The sequence below is a fragment of the Python bivittatus genome, unplaced genomic scaffold (genome assembly GCF_059951505.1).
Source record: "Python bivittatus isolate LINGU-HERP-01145 unplaced genomic scaffold, Pbiv_v1 ctg000480_np1212, whole genome shotgun sequence".
NCBI classification, from domain to species: domain Eukaryota; kingdom Metazoa; phylum Chordata; class Lepidosauria; order Squamata; family Pythonidae; genus Python; species Python bivittatus.
This window is the reverse complement of record NW_028277075.1, coordinates 85,339,767-85,361,499: the sequence shown is the minus strand read 5'-3', so window position 1 is coordinate 85,361,499 and position 21,733 is coordinate 85,339,767. Positions and strand designations below refer to the sequence as shown.

The 21,733-nt window shown below is 36.7% G+C and overlaps 1 protein-coding gene across 1 annotated transcript; it reads right to left on the bottom strand.

Moving 5' to 3' along the window:
* Positions 1–7,864: 7,864 nt before the first annotated feature.
* Positions 7,865–21,069, bottom strand: PARP9 (poly(ADP-ribose) polymerase family member 9). The gene is made up of 10 exons (XM_025177011.2): positions 21,046–21,069; positions 18,892–18,928; positions 17,240–18,057; positions 16,084–16,314; positions 15,775–15,993; positions 14,036–14,111; positions 11,464–11,823; positions 10,546–10,691; positions 8,991–9,165; positions 7,865–8,202 (listed from the first exon to the last, which is right to left on the bottom strand). Exons 1-10 carry the CDS (start codon positions 21,067–21,069, stop codon positions 7,865–7,867), a joined length of 2,424 nt encoding a protein of 807 aa, XP_025032779.2.
* Between the last annotated feature and the right edge of the window lie 664 nt (positions 21,070–21,733).

Sequence of the window (21,733 nt, the reverse complement as noted above, 5' to 3'; positions counted from 1 at the left end):
ATACAAAGAGATAAGAAAATTGGAGATATCGATACTCGACTGAGTGAAGTCGAAAAAGCCAGGAGTGACTTGCTAGGATGGGAAATTGATAAATCAGAATACTATTTGAGATTTCAAAACATAGAGGAAGGAAAAGGTGAAAACCTTGCGGAAATAATGACAGAAATACTGGCAGAAGCATTGGAGATAACCACAGAGAAAATGTCAGATGGGATGGATGAACTCTTTCGTGTCTATACGAGATATGCAATGAGAAATAAACTACCAAGAGAAGTACACATAAGATTTACTAAAAAAACTATTAAGGCACAGATACTCCAGGTGGCAAGAGAGAAAACACTAAAGTACAAAGATAAAGAAATCGTAGTCCTGAAGCAGGTGCCAAGAAAAGTAAGAGATATAAGAAGGCAATATTCATTCCTGACTAAAGAGCTACTTAGAAGAGGAGTAAACTACAGATGGTTGATTCCAGAAGGTCTTCAGTTCACTTGGCAGGAACAAAGACAAAGAGTTGATACAGTCCAAAAAGCAGAGCTATTCTATTCAGAATTCTTTAAAGGAAAAGAAGAAGACACACAAAAGGAAGAATCGTTAATTGAGTTTCAAGAAGAAGGTGCAGCAGCAACTGGAAAAGAAAAAGAAGAAAGTGGGGGAGATGGTGTTCCCAGAGAACAACGAGAAGTAAGATCTACTAGAGCAATTAAACCCTCGTATAAAGCCTAACATGGAGGAAAGAAAATTGATTACGATCAATATAAATGGACTTAATCTGGCTATTAAAAGAAGGAAAGTATTTCATAAATTAGAGAAGTTAAAGTTTGATATAATTTGTCTGCAAGAAGTACATATCAAAAAACAACACGAATATTTGTTGCAGCAAAAAAAACTGGGTAAATTATTTACTTCCTTGACACAATGTAAAAAAAGAGGAGTGGTCCTATATATTAGAGATACAATGCCAGCAGAACAAATCTATGCGGATGATGATGGAAGGATCTTGATGGTTGAAATAATAGATAATAATGTTAAAATTCTTTTAATTGCAATTTATGCTCCCAATGACAATCAAGAAGAATTTTATAGGAAATTACATGTGAAAATAGCTGAGTTGGACTATGTTAACATCTGTATGATGGGAGATTTTAATGGAATAATGAATGATCAATTGGACTATAAAACACAGAAATTGACAAAGAGAACTAGGAAGACATTGCCAAAATCCTTCCTTCGAATGATAGAAGAAATAGACTTGAAAGATGCATGGAGAGAAAGAAATCCGGCAAATAAACAATATACTTTTTATTCAGACAGACATACATCTTGGTCTAGAATTGACATGATATGGATGTCAGCGGACTTATTTGCTAACATTCGAGAAATTGAAATACAAACAAGTACTTGGGCTGACCACAATCCAATGGTAGTTATCTGGAAAGGACAACGGAAGAGATTTAGATGGACTTTAAATAATAGGATACTAAAAGAAAAAGATTTCAAACAAAAAATAGAGAAAGAACTTACCTTCTTTTTTAATGAAAATAAAAAAGAGGATACATCATTACAGAATCTTTGGGATACAATGAAGGCTTATACAAGAGGTTTAATAATAGATTATACAAGGAAAAGAAACATAACGCAGAAAAAGACTTTTAAACTACTGGAGGATGATCATAAAAAATTGGAAGAAGAGTTACAGAAATCCCCGCAAAAAAAAGATATTAAAGCTAAAATGGATCTAATTAAACATAAAATGGGATTAATGGAAAAGGAGGAACTGGCACAAAAAATTAGAAGTGCTAAACAGAATTACTTTGAAGATGCAAATAAACCAGGTAGATGGCTAGCCTATAAACTGAGAAAAGAGAGAGAATCAAAAAGGATTAATCAATTGATAAATGAAGAAGGACAGATCTGCTTTGGTAATGAGGACAAGAAAAAAATTATACAAGACTACTATGGAAAATTGTATTGTCAAGAGAATGTACAAGAAGAAGAAGGAAGACAATATTTACAGAAAGCAAAATTGCCTCAGATACCTAAAGACATTGAAATAATGTTAGAGGGGAATATAACTATGATGGAATTAACAGAAGCTCTAAAAAAGCAGAATGTCGGGAAAGCCCCGGGTCCAGATGGACTGCCAGTGGAATTTTACAAAACCTTCCAGGACATATTGAGCCTTCAACTATTGGAAGTTATGAATGAGGTTATGACAAAGAAGAGGATACCCCAAACATGGACTGAAGCATATATTACACTTATACCAAGGGAGGACGCTGACCCACAACAGGTTAAAAATTATAGACCTATATCCTTATTAAATTCAGATTATAAAATTTTTGCTTCAATATTGGCAGAAAGACTAAAAAGATATTTGAATAACTTTATCCATGCTGATCAAAACGGATTTTTGCCAAAGAGACAAATTAAAGACAACATGAGAGTAATTCTCGACACATTGGAATACTATGAGGCACACCCTGAAAAGCAAATGGCCTTGATATTCTTAGATGCACAAAAAGCCTTTGACAATGTGAATTGGCGATTTATGCTACTGCAATTGGAACAAATGGGCTTTGGTAGAAAATTTACCCAAGCCATTGAAACAATATATCATAAGCAGACTGCAAAAATCATGATAAATGGAGATTTAACAGAACAGATAGACATAACAAAAGGGACGAGACAAGGTTGTCCACTATCGCCTTTGTTGTTTGTCTTAACATTAGAAGTGTTGAACAGGAATATAAGAGAAGAGAAAGAAATAAAAGGAATGAAGATCAAAAAGGAAGAGTACAAATTGCAAGCCTTCGCAGATGACCTAGTATTTATACTAGAGGACCCACTGGAAACAGCACCTAAATTAATTGAAAAGATAGAAGAATATGGAAAAGTAGCAGGATTAAAAATAAACAAAGATAAAACAAAGATATTAACAAAGAATATGCTAGCAAGGCAAAAGAAAGAATTGGAAGAAGTCTTGGAAATACAGGTCACAAACAGGGTTAAATACCTAGGGATATATATTACACCAAGATGTAGTACATTGAAGGAGGATAATTATGTTAAACTTAAACGACAGATTGTAATAGACCTGACAAAATGGGAGAATTTACAATTATCAATGATTGGGAGAATATCCACTATTAAGATGAATATATTGCCTAGGATGTTATATTTATTCCAGACAATTCCAATTCGTTTAGGGAAAGAGTTTTTTGATGACTTAAATAAAATTGTATTGAAATACATCTGGCAGGGTAAAAAGGCAAGAATAAAGCTTAAATTACTACAAGATGCAAGAGTAAGAGGTGGGTTTGCCTTGCCTAACTGGGAATTATACTACCAGGTGACAAATCTGATGTGGGTAAAGGACTGGATAACTTTAAGAAATAATAGACTATTGACCTTAGAGGGACATGACCTGTTGTTGGGCTGGCATGCTTTCTTATGGTATAAGGGAACGAAAACACAGGGCTACTTTAGAAGGCACTATATTCGAGAGGCATTGTTTTTAAACTGGGAGAAGACAAGAAGACAATATTATTTAAAAGTTCCATGATGGATATCCACTATTGAAGCCTTTTCTTATTCAATAACATATAAAAAGGAACAAACAGTTAGATATACTGAGATATTGAATGAAAAGGGTGAACTTAAAACTATGCAAGCGTTGGAAGAACAAGGTATAAAAATGAACTGGTTCTCATATTTGCAAATACAATCTAGATTCGATAAAGATTTTAAAGCAGAAGGTATTTATGATGAGCTGACTGTTTTAGACAAAATTTTGATGGGTACTGATGAAAAGGTGATTAAAAAACTTTATGGTCATTTACTAGAATTTAAGATGGAGGAAGAACAGGTTAAAGATACAATGATCGCATGGGGGAAAAATTTTGGATACGGAACTGATTTAGAGAAGTGGCAAAAATTATGGTCTCAAAACTATAAAATGACAATGTCAACTGCATATAAAGAAAACTAGTATAAGATGTTTTACAGGTGGCATTTACCTCCAGCAAGGATTGCGAGAATGTACAAGAACAAGTCTGATAAATGTTGGAAGTGTCATCAGAAGCCTGGTACATATTACCATATGTGGTGGACATGCCCAGAAGCTAAAAGATATTGGATTAAAATCCACACATGGTTGGAAAAAATGATAAAACAACATATAGACTTTAAACCAGAGACATTCCTATTAGGAATTATACCTGAAACATATAGTAAAGAACTGAAATATTTGATTGTAAATGTTCTGACAGCGGCTAGAATTGTATTTGCTAAAAATTGGAAAAATGAAAAAGTACCTATGCAGGAGGAAGTCATTAAGAAAATTATGGAATGTGCAGAGATGAGTAAATTAACATTTGAAATTAGAGAGCAAGAAGATAAACAATTCTATATGATATGGGATTTGTTTTATCAATGGTTGGATGAAAAGATATAGTAATGTAATAGATCAGCAAATTATATAATAGAAACTTGACAAACTGATATAAATTATTATATATATATATATATCATTTTATTATATATATATATATCATTATATCATTTTTATAATGAATAAGTTTCTATCATTTAATAGAAACTTGACAAACTGATATAAATTATTATATATATATATATATCATTTTATTATATATATATATATCATTATATCATTTTTATAATGAATAAGTTTCTATCATTTAATAGAAACTTGACAAACTGATATAAATTATTATATATATATATATATCATTTTATTATATATATATATATCATTATATCATTTTTATCCATTGATTATATATATATATATATATATATATATATATATATATATATATATAATCAATGGATAAAAATGATATAAATCCTATTATGAAAGCTGGTGTTATAGACTAGTAACAAATGAATAATAATTGATAATTGATAAATATATAAATATGTGTTGGATAGATGACATGAGATTCTATATAAATGATGAGTGAAGATTATGAAAGGATGGCACAAATGATTGGTAACTGGCTGACACACGGTTTAAAATGGAAGATGGCTTTTTTTATGCTTTTTATGTTATTGTTTGTTTGTGTTTGTTGTAAAAAATAAAAAATTTATAAAAAAAAAAAAAGAACCAAAGATGATAAATTCCCAGATCATGAAGCTCCCCATACCCACAGCCATTTCGTCTTACCAGGGTTCAGTTGAAGCCTGTTGTCCCCCATCCAGGCCCCTACAGCTTCCAGGCACCACTAAAGGGTAGCCACAGCATCACTTAGGTCACCCAGGATGGAGATAAATAATTGAGTATCATCAGCATACTGATGATACCTCATCCCATGGTGCTGGTTGATCTCATCCCATGGTGCCGGTTTTATGTAGATGTTAAATAGGAGCAGTGAGAGCACCGAACACTGAGGCAACCCACAAAGTATGGGCCGTGGGTTGGACCTCTTGCCCCCTTCAACACCGATTGGGTTCTGCCTTGGAGAAAGGAGCTGAACCAGCACAAAACTGGGCCACCCAGCCCCAACTCCTGCAGCTGACCCAAAAGGATACCATGGTCAATGGTACTGAAAGCCACCAAGAGGTCAAGAAGAGCAAGGATGGATGCACTACCTCCATCCTGCTCTCGCCAGAGATCATCTAAAAGTGCGACCAATGCTGTTTCTGTCCCATAACCGGGCCTGAAACCTGACTGATAGGGGTCCAGATATTCCGTTCCCTCCAGGATCCTCTGAAGCTGCTGCGCAACCACCTTTTCCACCACCTTTCCTAAAAAGGGAAGGTGGGAAACTGGACAAAAATTGTCCAGAAGGGTGGGATCTAGCAATGGTTTCTTGAGGAGGGGGCGGACCAAAGCCTCCTTAAAAGGCTTTGGAAACAATCCCTCCCGCAAGGGTGAATTAACCACCACTAGTATCCACCCTAAAGTCACCTCGGTGGCCTTGACCATTCAGGAGGGACAAGAATCTAAAATACAGGTAGCTGTGTTAACAGCCCCGAGGACCCTGTCCACTTCCTCAGGGCCAACAGGATCAAACTGTTCCCAGATAACTGGGTAAGACCACTTGCCGGGCATCTCCACTGGACTTGCCTCATGCTTGGCCTCCAACTGAGAATGAATCTGAGCGATTTTATCCATCAGGTGTTCAGCAAATTCCTCTGCACGGCCCTGTAGGTAGTCCTCCGCACCCTCCCTACCCAGGAGGGACTGAGTGACCCTGAACAGGGCTGCCAGGCGACACTCTGAGGATGCAATAAGAGCAGAGAAATACTGACATTATGTTCAGTGGCATGGAATGGACTATATGTATATCCCCAAATATTGATGCAAATATGTGAATTTAGTGGCTCATGCAGCAGTAATTCTTTGTTGGACTGTGGGCAGCATTTAAAAGTAACTCCTTTTGGTATTTGGTTTGTACCTTCACAAACTCTTAAAAGAAAAACAATGTTGGTTTAAGAAAACCAGGCTAAATAGCCTTTTTTTTTTTTTTTACTTCCAGCACTGCAGATGGAAGCGGTTCTTATAGTCTAGAATCTATGTGTGGTGAATTACAAATTTCAAATATTGTTTCTGAGTATTCAACATTTTACTGAGCTATTGAACTCCTTAAATACTGATATTAATATATTAGTCCTCATGTATTGACATTTTATACAGAAGACTTTACACTCAGTTCTAATTTCTTGTTAACTGGTTTCTATCTATTCTTGATAATTAACTTGTGGACATCTAGTAATAGCTCTCTTTTAAAATTAAGTGCAAAATAGTTCAGTTATAACAAATACTAGAAAGAAAAAAAATTGTTTTCTTATACATTAAATTATCATCTCTGCAAACAAGAGAGAAGAATGGAATTTCCTGATGGCACCAGAAACATCACAATGTACTTTTCCATACCTTTTAATGTGACTAGATAAGCTATATGATACATATAATTCACAGAATTGCTACACTGTTCTAATCATCTGCAACAGAATGGGAGGTCTGAAAATAGGTAATTGAAACTTAATATCATCTAAATACTTGGGTCTCACAGTAGTTGTACTCTTCTTCAGATAATGCAACATGCAGTATTGAGAAAAACCCTAACCTGAAAGTTTGTACTACATTTAAATAATACTGCAATCCTAAATATTTGTGCTACATATATAAGTGTAATTGGAGGTGCAAAATTGTTATTGTGCTGCAATGTACCATCCATGAATGAATGAATGAATGAATGAATGAATGAATGAATGAATGAATGATCTGGTTTATCATGTTAAAATTCATACTTGTAGATATTGTAAAATTTGGCAATTAACCTTCCTAAGAAACACAGAGTTTAGTCCAATTATATTTAACTACCAATGGAATCACATTCATCTATGAAATGCTTTCACCCCTCTCCACAAATCTGCTCAGACACTCAGAAAAGATGGGAATGCTGAGAACAAGTGTAAGTCCCATTGCACAATTGTAGGTCACTTACCCGGTACTGATTGTAGTCCCTTTATATAAATATGAAATTACTTGGAATTCTGATTGAGAATTTCTGAATTTATGAGAGATTAATTTGGGGAAATTAGATAGACAAAAACTCTAGTGTACTCTGCAATACACATTATTGTATAAAAAACCCTTTTGTTCAGATTGCTTAAAATTGGTATTTTAATATAAGGACTTGTGACTGCAGCAGTTCTGTTTTAAATAAAATTATGACATGATTTTAACTGCCTTTTGTTGAAATAACATTAAACAATAAGGAGACTTCAAGAACGTAGTGTTGCAGGGTTTTTTTTTCATTGCACTACAGAACTGCTATATATTTGTTACCTAATCTAACACAGAACTAATGCCTGTACTTCAATTAACATTAAGGCTTCAGAGATTCTGGGACGATGCTTCCAAACTTGCCTTCTGAACTGGGCTCCAAAGCAGAGAACAAGTCAATAAATACAGTGGTAGAGCTTGCTCCCTATTAAAAATGACAAAGATTTCAGGGTTATGAATATCATCAACCACACTATCATAAAGTTTCATACTGCTTGCATTAATTAATGGTGGTGCTACATAGCTCCGATTGCCCCTTGTGTATGATCCTGTTATAACTTCTGCCTCAAACACACAGATCAAGTGGTCCATTTCACATTTTTCTCTGGTATCTGCTATAAGTTTCCTGGGGTTCTTTTTAAAGTAGATGCCAGCTCCATATTTCTGATCTGAAAAACAAAGTGTAGGCTGTTTTATCACGTTTTCATTAGGACTAGCTGACTGCATAATATTTAGTCAGTCAACCATATACTAGGTAGAATCATGAGAACTAACTTGATTACAGTAAACAAACTTAGGAACCATGCTGAAAATACCCAGTATTATAATTATGTATAACAATTAGAAATAGGGTAATCATAGCTGAGGTTGGAAAGGTGGGCCCCACTAATTCTCAGGCTAAAAGGGGGCCATTAGGTAATGGTATTTTGGTATACTACAGCCATCAAACAACCACCCAAATACCTGTTGATTCAAATGGGCAGGAGGGAGAAGCCTAGAGTTTATACAGTACCTTGGAGCCTAGATATATGCTCTGCAGTGGGGAATCAGCTGCTATGTTTGAGGCTGCATTCTTGCCTACCTTCTAGCTTCTAATCTTTCTGGGAATCTTCTGCCTTGTCTAGCTGAAAGGTGAATTAAGGGTTAAGTGTCTGGTGGTCTGTTATTTACTGCCAAGCCTAGATGTGAAGCCTGAGAGGGCAAAGGAGAGGTACCACAATCTAGTCCTTAGTTTAGGGTTTAAACAATCTAGTTTAGGTTCCTTAAACCTAAGAATGAAAACTCCAGTCTTGTTTCTCACCAGTATAGAAATTAAAATTTAAGAACCAGTTGTAGAATACTGACTTTAGGTCTGTTTGTGTTGTTTCAAATGTATTCCATCTGCACATGAATAGTGCATTTAATATGCTGAAAAATATTGTTTTTTTACACCATTACAGGAACGTATGTGGTTTACCTTGTGATGAGGAGTAAGTTTTCTGAAATCCAGTTTTGCACACCAGACTACAGTACTGAGCTGGGACATGATGGTACAGTCTGTGACATACTGGAATTCCAGTATTTCTTCCTTCTATTTTTCTTTTTATCCTTTGGAAGGTAGATTCTAAAAGAGGATTATATATTTTCTCTATCTGCAATACAAATGAAAAATAAGGATGTGTTCTGTTTATTACCAGTAATATAACTGTTGTGAATGTAATTCACCTGCCAACCAGCAAAAATTGCATATTCCAGCACATCTTTCCTCAAGCAAGAGATTTTTTTCCTTCCTAGCGTTTTTCCTGCAGGTGCAGGGTCTGCTTTTTTTTCCAGTTCAATCAAATGTTTCCTCAGGGGGGAGATGCTGTCTGTTATATATCCAACAGCAAATAACCCCAGCTCCTCCCTCTGCTGACTACAGAGAAAACCTTTGGTCATTTTAGACATTTAAGGCAGAACTTAAAGAACTCAAGAAGTTGCTGAACTGAAGCTGGAAAACAGTGGGATTTTGACATCTCCCCAAATCTGGGAAAGTCCAAGTAGCTTGAATCAAAGAAACATCTGAGTCAAGGATTATCTGTTTTCTTTACAAATAAATCAATGTTCAGTCAAGATTTTGTTCCAGATATGGATTTGTTTTCTGCGCAATATTAAGTCTGCCTATTTCTCCATTCACAATAGGAATTAGGTCATTGTTTGTTAGTTCTTATCCTTTTTTCAGGCTTGCTTATTCATTTTATTTAGACACATATTTTGGGATCTCAGTAGCCTCTTCTGAAATCTAGCCTGAGCTCATTATTTGTAGCAGGCAGACACCATCTTATGATCTTCTCAGAGCAATACATTTTCTATTCACCCCAAGACTCATATTTGATTAAAAAAAAAAACAGCAACAGTTATATCACACTTATGATTAGTTCCCAAGTTTCCATGAGCAGCCTCTGCTTATAGGATACTCCTGATAATGGAGGGGAGAGGGAGGCAAGTTGTGCTAACTCCTACAGGCCAATATGACTCCATAAAAGCTGCTTCAGGGGACTTGGGGCCCCTCCAGAGCTGTATGGAAGATCATGCTTGGGGCTGCAGAATGGGAAATCAGCAAAAGTCAGCTGCCAGATCCCTCAGCTGGATTAAATAATATCTTTTTTTTCCCTTCATGGAAGGCTAGCCTGAGATCCAAACCTGACTGTTGGTATTGAACAGTCGGCTGTTTCAAAGAAAGGGAGAAGTGGCAACCAGTTAATGCCCAGTGTAACTTGCAGTGTGGCTCATCCAGAAACTCTGTATCAATGAAACCCTGTCAATCATTAGACTGATTTCAATCTTGTTTAAGTCTTGGTTAATTTGGTACAACTACTGTATAATGCAGGGTTTCTCAACCTCATCAACTTTAAGATGTGTGGACTTCAACTCCCAGAATGCTGGCTGGGGGAATTCTGGAAGTTGTAGTCCACACATCTTAAAGTTGATGAGGTTGAGAAACCCTGGTATAATGTAACACAATATTCTCCCAGCTTTATTTTGCCATTCACCTTTAGAACCCGGAGGCCAGCTTTTTCAAGCTGCTTTTCTTTGTCCTTGAATTCTTGAAGGTAGGACTCTATTGGAGTGATTTGAAAACAGCATTTGCTTGCCATTTCCACATGCCCTTCTTGATGAGGATAGCTCTCCAAAGATCCTGGATGCAGATAATACACTGCTTAATAGAAATTAAACCAAGACTTTCAGACGGAAAAAATAAGCTGAAAACTTAAAGGAATGGAATTATGTTCTTTTCTTCCATTTGTTCTACAAAAGGAAAAAAATAAATATAGAATAATGCTATGCTATAACTTGCCCTAAAAACTATTTTTTGTATAAAATTTTTAAAAATCACTACAAAGAAGAGTTAAAAAGAAAAATAAACCAAAGCTAATACCAAAAGCAACTGTAGAAAATAACAGAATAAAAATTGAGACTGTACATACACGCATACGCACACAGACACATTCAAATGAGAAAAATATTTTAAACACCCATATTTGTTAGTTCTGAATAGGGACATTTGTACAAATGATATTTCTACAGATGAAATTCTCTGTTCTGTTAATTTATCTAACATGGATTTTTACTACTTTCTACATTATAAGTATAAAGTCATTATACAAACATTTAAATGTATAACTTATGTCTATGCACTTTTGTTTCTGTTTCTTTGGTTATTTGCATTCTGCCCATCCACTATTTGCTGTTAGCAAGCATCGGACAATTCAGAGTGAGATGCTGAAACCAAACTCATTTTAATTTTAATGAAGATTACCTGTAAATTTCTAAACTGCTTTTTCTAAGGGCTGGAAGTCTGCCTTTAAAAAGTTAATGAAACCAAGATTCTCAGTAAATTATTCTGTCAATTGGTAAAGATTATATTAATATCTGTTATCAATGAAATATGTTTATACAGTGCCACATACCATCGATCCTCAGAGGTTCTTGCTTGGCTGTAGACTGTAGCATGAATTCAATTGCAAAGGTTGCGTCAATCACAGCTCGGGGAGACCCTTCAATCTCAAGGGCTGTCCCTGTTCCACTTACGCTCTCCAGTATGGTAATGCCAAAATGTTGCTGGAGATGAGACAGTTCAAGAGGCTGGACACTGCTCAGGTTTAAAATGTTGTGGTTTCTTATAACAATCCGTCCAGTTTCCTCAACCAATATGATGTCTCTGAGCCATAGCCCTGCTTTCTCCAAAATATCATGGCTGCATCCTATAAGTTCCACAAATGGCCCATTTCTTTCACAACCTGGATTGGCCTGGACATCAGTCTGTATCTCTGGTTAAACAAAGAAAAAAGGTTTGCACTGCTGAATGATTGCATCTGAATGAATGCAATCTGGGGGGAAATTATTCCGATAGGTGACACGAATGGATAGTTAGGAATAAGACTAGATAGTTCCAAAAAAGTGATGACCATTTGGGGACTCAAGAGGGGATGAAAATGGTGACTGTTGGACAAATGTCTGCTTAGAAAACAGTGTATTGTTTTGAAGATGTAGTTTAAGCATAAATTCATATATACACATTGCAAAGGAATGTCTATAAATCTAAAAGCATGATGGATGTTTATAATGAAAGACTGAAAATGAAAGTCCAAGTCCTGTATGAAAATGTATTAGAAGATTAAGAACACATGGAAAGTGGACATAAGGAAAGAGAACACTGAAGCTATTTGGAACAAAGTAAAAAGAATTATATTACAGAGAGCCACAGCAGTGTGTGGGATTGCACAAATGGAAGAGATTGCTTGGTGGAATGATCAGTGACCAAAACTGAGACTGAATGTGGTAAGAGTGATCTATGATGGAGGTAAACCATGTCTGAGAATAAATGGCATGTTTTGTGAATGTCCTCCTGGTCAGTAGTGTCTGCAAATGGCAGGGGGAGGGAAAGTCAGACTGACCAAAGCAGCATTGCAGGGTTGTGATACAAGCCCTGACCCTTCTCCAGTATGGGGAATCATACTGGTGCATGCATGCCCAGAAGGGACAGAGCTTGTGACCTTATGTCACTCTGATAAAAGCAGTGGGACCCTGTAGATGTCACCATCTCTAATGGTTTAATGCATTTATGGATAAAAGTACCAGGAATGCTGTAGGTGACTTTAGAGGTGTGTTAATTGGGGACGTGAGTATATGGGCACTTTTGTATGCAGACAATGTTATGTTAGCTGAGAATCCAAACGATTTGTAGCAAACGTTACACTATATGATGAATGAGGAGCATGGGTCTGAAAATCAATGAATCAAAGAGCAAGGTAGCAGTGCTAGACAGGAAAAATAAAGTGAATTATTATAACAATGGAGAAAAATGCAGAGCAAGATTAATTTGTGTACCTTGGAGAATTTTTTTAAAGATGAGAAAATGTATGGAGAATTTTTAAGACATGGAAATGCTAGTGGAAAGGAAGATGGTAACATATGGCCTATTGTGAGGAATGTTTGTCAAAAGAAATGTGAAAATGGCTGGGTATAAGAGTGCCTTTCTCTGCCTACTTTGTGATATGCAAGTGAGAACTGGATAAGTCAGGAGAATCGTAAAAGTAAGCTGAATGCAGTGGGAATTAAGTTACTTACAAAATTAATGTAATAGAACAAGAAGTGATACAGTAAAAAATGAATGGGTCTGAATTAAAGTGAACTGAATACAAAAGTGAGTGACCAGAATGTTGAAGTAGTTTGGTCACAGAGAGAGAATGAATAAGGATCAAATTGCAGAACAAATATAAAAAGAATGAATGAATGAATGAATGAATGAATGAATGAATGAATGAATGCCTTTCTCAAAGTTATATTTGGATGGAGTTGATGAAATTCTCAAAACCAAAGAACTGAATAGTTTAAAGAACAACAGGTAGTATATGAAGTGGTGTATGGTTATAATTTTGAGATATTTAATATGTTTTTATACAATACATATTGTACAAATTCTGCAATTTTTAAGACACAATTACTCAGGAGCTTTAATTGAGCAAAATCAGATTCACTTTTAGATAAGATTATATAAGATTAGGAGTTAAGATTTTTGAAGATTTTCCAGCTTTTAAAATCTAAAGGAAATTCCCACCTGAAATGCTTCCTCCTTCCTATCTTGACTAATTCTCCCTAGCCCTTCTTTTATCCCACCCACCTTTCAGCTTCTCCTTCTATGGCTGGGTTCTCACAGTGTACCAAGTCACAACTTCTTAAACCATATTTGCTGACTAAGCCACAAATGGCTGGGTTCATATTTCATACTAAACCAAAAACCATCATTTACAAACCACAGTGGATAGGATCACCACCATTGTCAAAAACAATGACATTAGATGATGGGTAAGTGGAATATAATGAATGATGAATCACTGTCAACAAAGTTTCCTTTAGTTCATGTCTCCCCACTCTTAACATCTGAATAGGACAGGGTCTTGACAAATAATCTTTTTCAGTTCATATAACTTAATTAAGCAGAGAATTTCAATAAATTTTAACTCTCCTATCTATTTTTACCCATTGTATCAATATCGCTGCAGTCCATCTTTTCTTCTAGTTTCTTTTTCGCCGACATAAGCTTGTCAGAGAAAGCCTTTAAAAAGAAGGGAATAATGAATAATTGGCATAGTATGACCACTAGTTTGGATCTTTTGCTCATATTACACCATGAACATGTCAAATGGCAACTAGAGTAACAATAAGTTTTCAGTGGGATGTGTGTCCCCAATATTGAATGCGTGGGATAGATTGGAAATTCAGTTGGCGAAGCAAGCAATACATAATGCTACGGTGATTACAAAGATTGTTCTTTAATTTCAGACATCTGAGTTTGGTATAATTTCAGCATAAATACAAAGGATTATCTTTCAAAAAAACAGCAAGCTTTCATCAGTCTCTGTAAGATAGATAGGACTTTACTCTTAGTCATATTTACCGACAAACACATGAAGAGTAAGAAGATAGAACTGATGTTAACAGTTTAGCTGACATTTAGAATAGAAGACTGACTTAATGTCCCAGAGTAAGTACTATATCATTTGTAATAATTAGTAAACACAACACAGTTATTTTCAGTGGACTTTTGCCATTGTTTTCCTGACCCAGATTTTTGATAACCCAGCAAGAAATTCAACTTGTAGGGAAAGGTCTGGAGTAGAGGAGGTCCTCAACCCATGCTGAATTCAAAGGATTATGGCAGACTGTGCTGTCATTCACAAGAAGATATATTGCGCTGTCTTTTGAAATTGCATATCTTGGACAATATACAAAATGTTGTTCAATAAGCTATTTTTATTTGGGCAGGGTCTGTTTTTAACTACCTCCTTTATTATTAAGACTTTTCTCCATGCTTGGTCTATTAATTTCTTTATTGCTTTTTGTATAATCAAAGACTGGGAAGGAACCTCTGAGATTATCTAATCCAGTTTCTGGCCAATGCAGGAAATCCATTATTACAAATTGCTAAATTGTCAACCAGCTTTTGAGTAAATACCACTAGCGAGGAAGAGATCCTCACTTTCCAAGGCAAGGTGTTTTACTGTTAAAAAGTCTATACTACCAGGCAGTTCTTTTTTAGTCCTTTCTCCTTATTTGAGCTACAGATTTATAACCTACCTTTGAAGAAAGAGAAAACAAAGGTCCTCCATATTACCTCCTTTCAAAAATCAGAAGATGGCTATTACATCATAGCTTAATTGTCCTTTCCTAAACAGCTTTCCTCAAAGATTTTGCCTGCAAGACACTCACCTTCTTTGTTATCCCACCTTAATATATTTACACTTTTTCTAATCTGGCTGAGAATGGTGCATATGGCTACAGAGTAAGAGACCAAATAAGCTAATAATCAGATGGATTGCTAGACAAATTTTCAACATAAATTTCAAGGCTTTCAAGCAAAGGTTGGACAGCCATTTGTCTGGGATTGTATGAGGATTCCTGTCCTGGGCAGTGAGTTGGACCTCTAAGGTATTTTCCAACCCTCTGATTCTATTATATTCATAGGATATAAGTATCTTCAAAAAAAGTTACAAAGGACAAGAATATTAGCAGTTATCAACATTTTCATCTGCCATGCAAATAGCACAAATAACTATATTCTACAGGACAATGAAAAGCAACTCTCCATCTCATAATAGTTTTGCTTGTAATAGCACAAAGACAGCAACCTGAGTCTCAAGGACAATACTAGCTGCATAATACCATATGCTTTCCTTAGGCCCCTGTAATCTACTTGCAAGGAACATTCAATATCTTACTTCATAAACATCATTGTTGTCCAGAGATATCACAATGTAGACATCCAGCTTCTTCCCAGTGTGTTCCTCTGCAAAATGCATGATTTCTTCCACCATAATTTCCGCCACCTCATTGGATGGTAAATGTAAATCTTTAATTCCAAGAGGAGGAAAAGCAACGGATGACAACTGCTGCTCCTGAGTCTTGAAAAGCCCTTTAGAAATGGCTGTTTTTAATACCTGCCAGAAAGAAATAGAATTATATAGGCTGATTTTCCCCCCAAATTCCTATGAATGAAATACTGTAAAGCTAATAGAAAATGACATCACCTCTTGCCTGTTGCCTTCACTGTGAGATGGCCAAACCACATGGAGCACAAACTCACAATCAAGATTGAATCCTTTCGTGTATATGAAATTGGGCCTGTCTGATGGAAGTTTCTGTAACTCAGAGATAAATTGCTCCTGCATAGCTGGACTTGCCTTTTCCAAAATCGCTCTTGAAACAGTTCCTTGGGAAAGATCATCTTGCACGGTCACAGAATTAATAATTATAGCAGCCTAGAAGAGAGTAATGTAAAATGTGAAACCTGTTCATGCCAGGTTTCTACAGAACAAGGAATTCTACAGGGCAGGAACACTATTCCATCAGTAGCAAGAAATCTTAAGAATCTTCCCCCCGCTTCAGAAGAGATGCATTCTAAAGGGCAGAATGTATATCCACCAGAATTGTTCTGTACGGTTCAGGGACTTCCAACAGCACATTTGGGGCAGGCATAGAGGGAATGGAACACACAGGATATCCTGTTGAATGAATAGCAACAAATTTATTTAATGTTGGATGTCGCCCAGGTATCTTCCTCATCATGTAATTGGAATACAACTATAATTTTCAGTAGAGCTACAATATGTCTAATGGTTTTCTGCATCTCAGGGAAAAAAAAAAAATTCTTGGCATGCCATCACACCCACAAGAAACATTATAATCTACAAGATACTTGCCTTCTTCCTCCCATTGGAAAAATGGAAACAAAAGTAAGCATCCTTTGGCCAAGAAGAAATATATGTAAACAGAACTCTCCTTGCATACGTATAATACTACTAATAATATACTGTAGAAATATCCCTGAAACAAGAACAAGCAGTGAACTTCTAGAATCTATCCATTCTTTCAAAAGATAAGAAACCTACTTTACAATACTGTTTATGCAGTACTTGTGAGTACTTAAAACTTAAATAATGAGAAAAGTGATCATAGCCTCAACCACACAGCAGCAAAACAAAAGCCAAATGTGGGGTCTGGCCTCCCGCTTCAAATTCAGCAGCTAACGCAGTGTTGTCCAAACTTGGCCACTTTAAGATGAGCATGGCTGGCTGGGGAATTCTGGGAGCTGAAGTCCACTCATCTTAAAGTGGCCAAGTTTGGACAACACTGAGCTAACGTATCCACGCCTTCTATAAGGATTTTAAGCATACAGCAACTTACTTGCTGTGTTTCTATATTCCCTTTTTTGATCTGCAGGTAGAGTTCATTGACTGTGATAGAATCAGCAGTACCCGATAGAGACACAATATCATTAACACCCAGCAGTTCTTCGCAAGCCCTTTTCATGACATCAATTGTGGTCTCATCAATGTTTACAAGGTGGATTTCTTGCAAGTAGCCAAATAATGGAGCAAGTTGAACAAAGTTCCTGATTGTCTGCACAATCACTTGAGCACACAAATCCTGAGGAAAATTGAAGATTCCTGAACTCAGTGCAGGAATGGCCACAGACTTGATATTGTTTTCTGGAGCATTAACGTATTTCAGAATATTTATTATGGCAGCTTCCAGCTTGAGACAACATCCTTCCTTTTGATCTTCTGACCACCTTGGACCTACTGCATGGATAACTTGCTTACAGGGCAGTCTTCCTCCACTGGTGACCACAATCTGGCCAGCGCTGAGTGGGCCATTCTTTTCAATGAAAAGTTTACACTGCTCTTCAATTTCTGGCCCACCAGCTTTCAGGAGAGCAAAGGCCAGACCTCCAAAATGATGCAGGTATTCGTTGGCTGCATTCACCAAAGCATCAGCCTCATGTCTCGTGAGATCATCTACCCAGACAGAAACTTCAACTCCTTCCTTCAGGCCTTTCCGATATACTTCCATGGGATTCCTTATGCTCTTAAGGACACAAATACAGCCAAACTTCTTCTGAAGCAGGCTACACAGGTAGTTCTCTCTTCTCTTAAGAATTGCATAAACACTGTTACTGATGGGAATCGATAACATTTCCTCATCCATTGGAATCCTAATTTCTAGGGAGATAAATGGAAATTAACATTTGGTGGGTTGGGCGAATATGAACATACATTCCTGCTGCACATTTTTGAAGAAATTACTCCCCTCTACTCCTGGGAAAGAAAATTACCCGCCAAGGTATTATTTCTGCAGAATGCCCCCTTCCCCTAACATAAATGATGTAGTAATCTTGTGACATTAACCATTCCCATTTTTAGCCTATTGATACGATAGGAAGTCAGCTGAATGTCCCAACCAGCAATGGAATTCTTTGAGCCTGGGAATGAGAAGGAATGTTTGCAAAACTGTGTAGAACAAGACCAGATGGATGTTCTGTTCACATCTCATAAACAAATCAAAAGGGAGTTAGAAAGAGGATCAAAGACATCAAGGAAGACTCACCTTAATGTACTTGCAGATAAAATGGAGGCCAAAGTACACGCATATTCGATTGCTAAGATTCTGTAACCTAACCCCTTTTTCCTTGCAATACACCTGCCTACTGAGACTTCGTGAGACCCTAGCTTTCTTGATTACTGTTTGGGGGCTTGACACACCCTAACAAAATGATAAACTGCTTAACAGCTATATCAGCGTCACATCACAGGTGAATTAGAGATTTAGAAGAAAGGCATCTTTGGATACAGTCAGGGCTCTTCTTGTATGTAGCAGTATATGCATACATGTACAATTTCATGCATGCAGGATGGAAGTTTGTAGTATGAGGATCTCTGGAGTACAGGAATCTTGAGAGGAGTTACATTTCTGTCTCCATTGCCTTTATTCTGCTGTTTCTGCAAAGAAGGAACCTCAATGAAAACTGTATGACAAAAGATACCAAGACTATTTACCTGCACTGTCTTTTCGAGTAGTCTCAGAACTGGAAGTCTGTGAAAATAATAGCAGAACAATCAGAATAATATTTCCTACCTAGAGCCACTGACATTAATGTTTATGAATATGATCTTTATTTGCAAATCCTCAATTTAACAATCTCTCTTCTGAAACAATGCAACAAAAGGAGGCCAAAGTTTTAATCCATTTGCGCTATGCAAGCCATATGCTAAGTTAACACATTTTCTTAGAAGTAACCCTGACTGAATTTAATGAGATTTACTTTCAGAATGTACACAGGATTAGTCTGTCTGTCTGTCTGTCTGTCTGTCATCTATCTATCTATCTATCTATCTATCTATCTATCTATCTATCTATCTATCAATCATATTTTATTGTATGCCACCCAGAGTCATTTTGTGTGGGATGGGTGGCCATATAAACTTGATAAAATAAATTAGTAATATCTATATCTCTATCTCTCTATCATCTTCATTTCAGTCAAAGACCACTATAAAATACGATCAGGAAAAATTACACCCATTTCAATAATAGCACTGAAACTTGTAATAGATAAAAGATAACTAAAAGCTAGGATTGCTAACACAATACTATAATATTAATACACAAAGATATCTCTAGAAAAAATATCTTAATATTAATACTAATACTGCAAACTAAAGGAGGGTCTCTGAAGGTTACAAAAGGATGTAAAAACAGATAAATAATAAAAGTAAAAGAGGAATTCTCCGTAAGTTTACTCATTCTCTGTACCATTAATTATCTACTTGTGAATTTTCATTGCTGACAGGCAAAATCTAGTGACGTTGTATGTAATAAATTGTTCCTTATCCGAGAGGAGAGAATCAAGAAGAAAACTTCATTATGACCTATAACATATGTCAACAGAGGAAGAATGAAAGTTTTTCAGCTGCATTGGCAAAAGAGAAATGTAAAAGCATATGTGTGATGGTCTTAGTAGCGTTTGTGCTACATGGACAGGTTTTCATGCACGTGGGACTTCACTAAATCTTCCAATAAGAAGCAAGAAGGGTAAAATATCAAGCTGTCTCTGAGAAAGGGTCTTTGCTGGTTGGGGAGGCTAAAGTAATTAAGTATCTTCCTGGTTCCCTTCTGGAATAAGCCATGTGAGCTCTAAAGTGGGCTGGAGATTAGATGATTGAGAGAGAGAGAGAGAGAGAGAGAGAGAGAGAGAGAGAGAGAGAGAATGGTTGTTGTTTTTTTACTCCATTCAATCATGTTCAGTTCTTGGAGACTGCCTGGACAAGTCCCTGCAGTTTCCTTGGCAAGGTTTTTCAGAAGTGGCTTGCCCTTGCCTGCTTCCTAGGGCTGAGAGAGAGTGACTGGCCCAAGGACACCCAGCTGGCTTCATGCCCAAGGCGGGGCTAGAACTCACCATCTCCCGGCTTCTAGCCTGATGCCTTAACCATTACACCACCCTGGCTCTCTCAGGTAGACAGATATTTTTAAAAAATCATGAAAAGCCAGACAAGCATGTATATATACTGTATAGGATTGTAATCTCAATAACATGTACTGCAAAAGTGGTATGTCTTCCCCCCCGCCACAAAACATATAGCATGCATTTTTTACTATATAATTGAATTTACCAAATAATTTATTGATTTATTTTATAAGACACAAACCAGACACATGTGATACATATGGTGATACCATACAGTGCAACCCCCACCCCCTCCCCCAGCATGTCTTTTGAAAGAGGGTTGCATGTTTCTTTAAGCATTTTGGCAATACTGTGAAAAGCATTGCACACTGTAACAAACCCACATCTAACTCAATTGTTCATAGAAATTTTTTATCCTTTATTATTTTTTCCCCACTTGTATCAGCATCGAGTATTACCATCAGACCTTCCAACAGTAATGATAGCTGGATATGCCAGTGATCACAAATGCCAATAAACCTCAATTTTTCTGGTTTTACATTTAATTCCAAGGTAGAGTTTAATGGGAATGTGTAATTGGACTTTTTTAGTGGGGGAAAAAAAATTTTGCAACACCTTAACGGTTTGGTCCTTTCACACTGATTTTCCTTAAGCCTCCCCTGCCTTTTCCAAGATAATGTCCATGACCCTTCTTCCATGATAGGCTGGGACAGCTCCGTTTGAAACTTCCTTTCTGTTCACTTACTAGCAATTTCATCATGTTCCCCATTTTGATCCTGTTCTTTCTGGTGGCCTCTTAGTTGTCCTTATTTTCTTCTTCCATTTCCCTGGGTTGAGGAGCTAGGAACTGCCTTGAACACACCAGCTCCCTCCCTTAGAATCCTTTGGCCCAGTTACCATGGAGATCCCTGCCCGAAGCTCCATGCCATTGTCAAGTGGCTTCTTAGCACTTAATCCAGGGCTGAAGAAGTTGTAGCCCTTCAGATATCCTGGACTAGTTCCCACCAGGCCATTGGCCAAAGATGAGGGGATTGCAGTCCAACAAATTCTGGACAGCTGAAGATCTCCAGTCTGGGGGGGAAATATTAGGAATACTTGGTGTCTGACAATTCTCTTGGTATCTGCAAAAAACATGCATTTTGCGTAATAAATGATGAATGTATGTTACACGCAGGTACAAAAGGGGCAGGGCTTGAATCACAATACCACGCCCACCACCTTGCAGATTTTGACCCGGCTTGTGGATGCCCCTGATTATTTCCAAAGTCATTTCAGTAACTAATACCACTTTCATCTACATCTTCAACTTCTGAGAGTTTAGGTACATTTGACAAGTACCCATGATATTTCTTTCCTGACTATATCAATTCATTAGCTGCCTCAGTCACTGAAGCAACTCTAGGCAATGTACTAAAATAAAAGAACAATTTAAA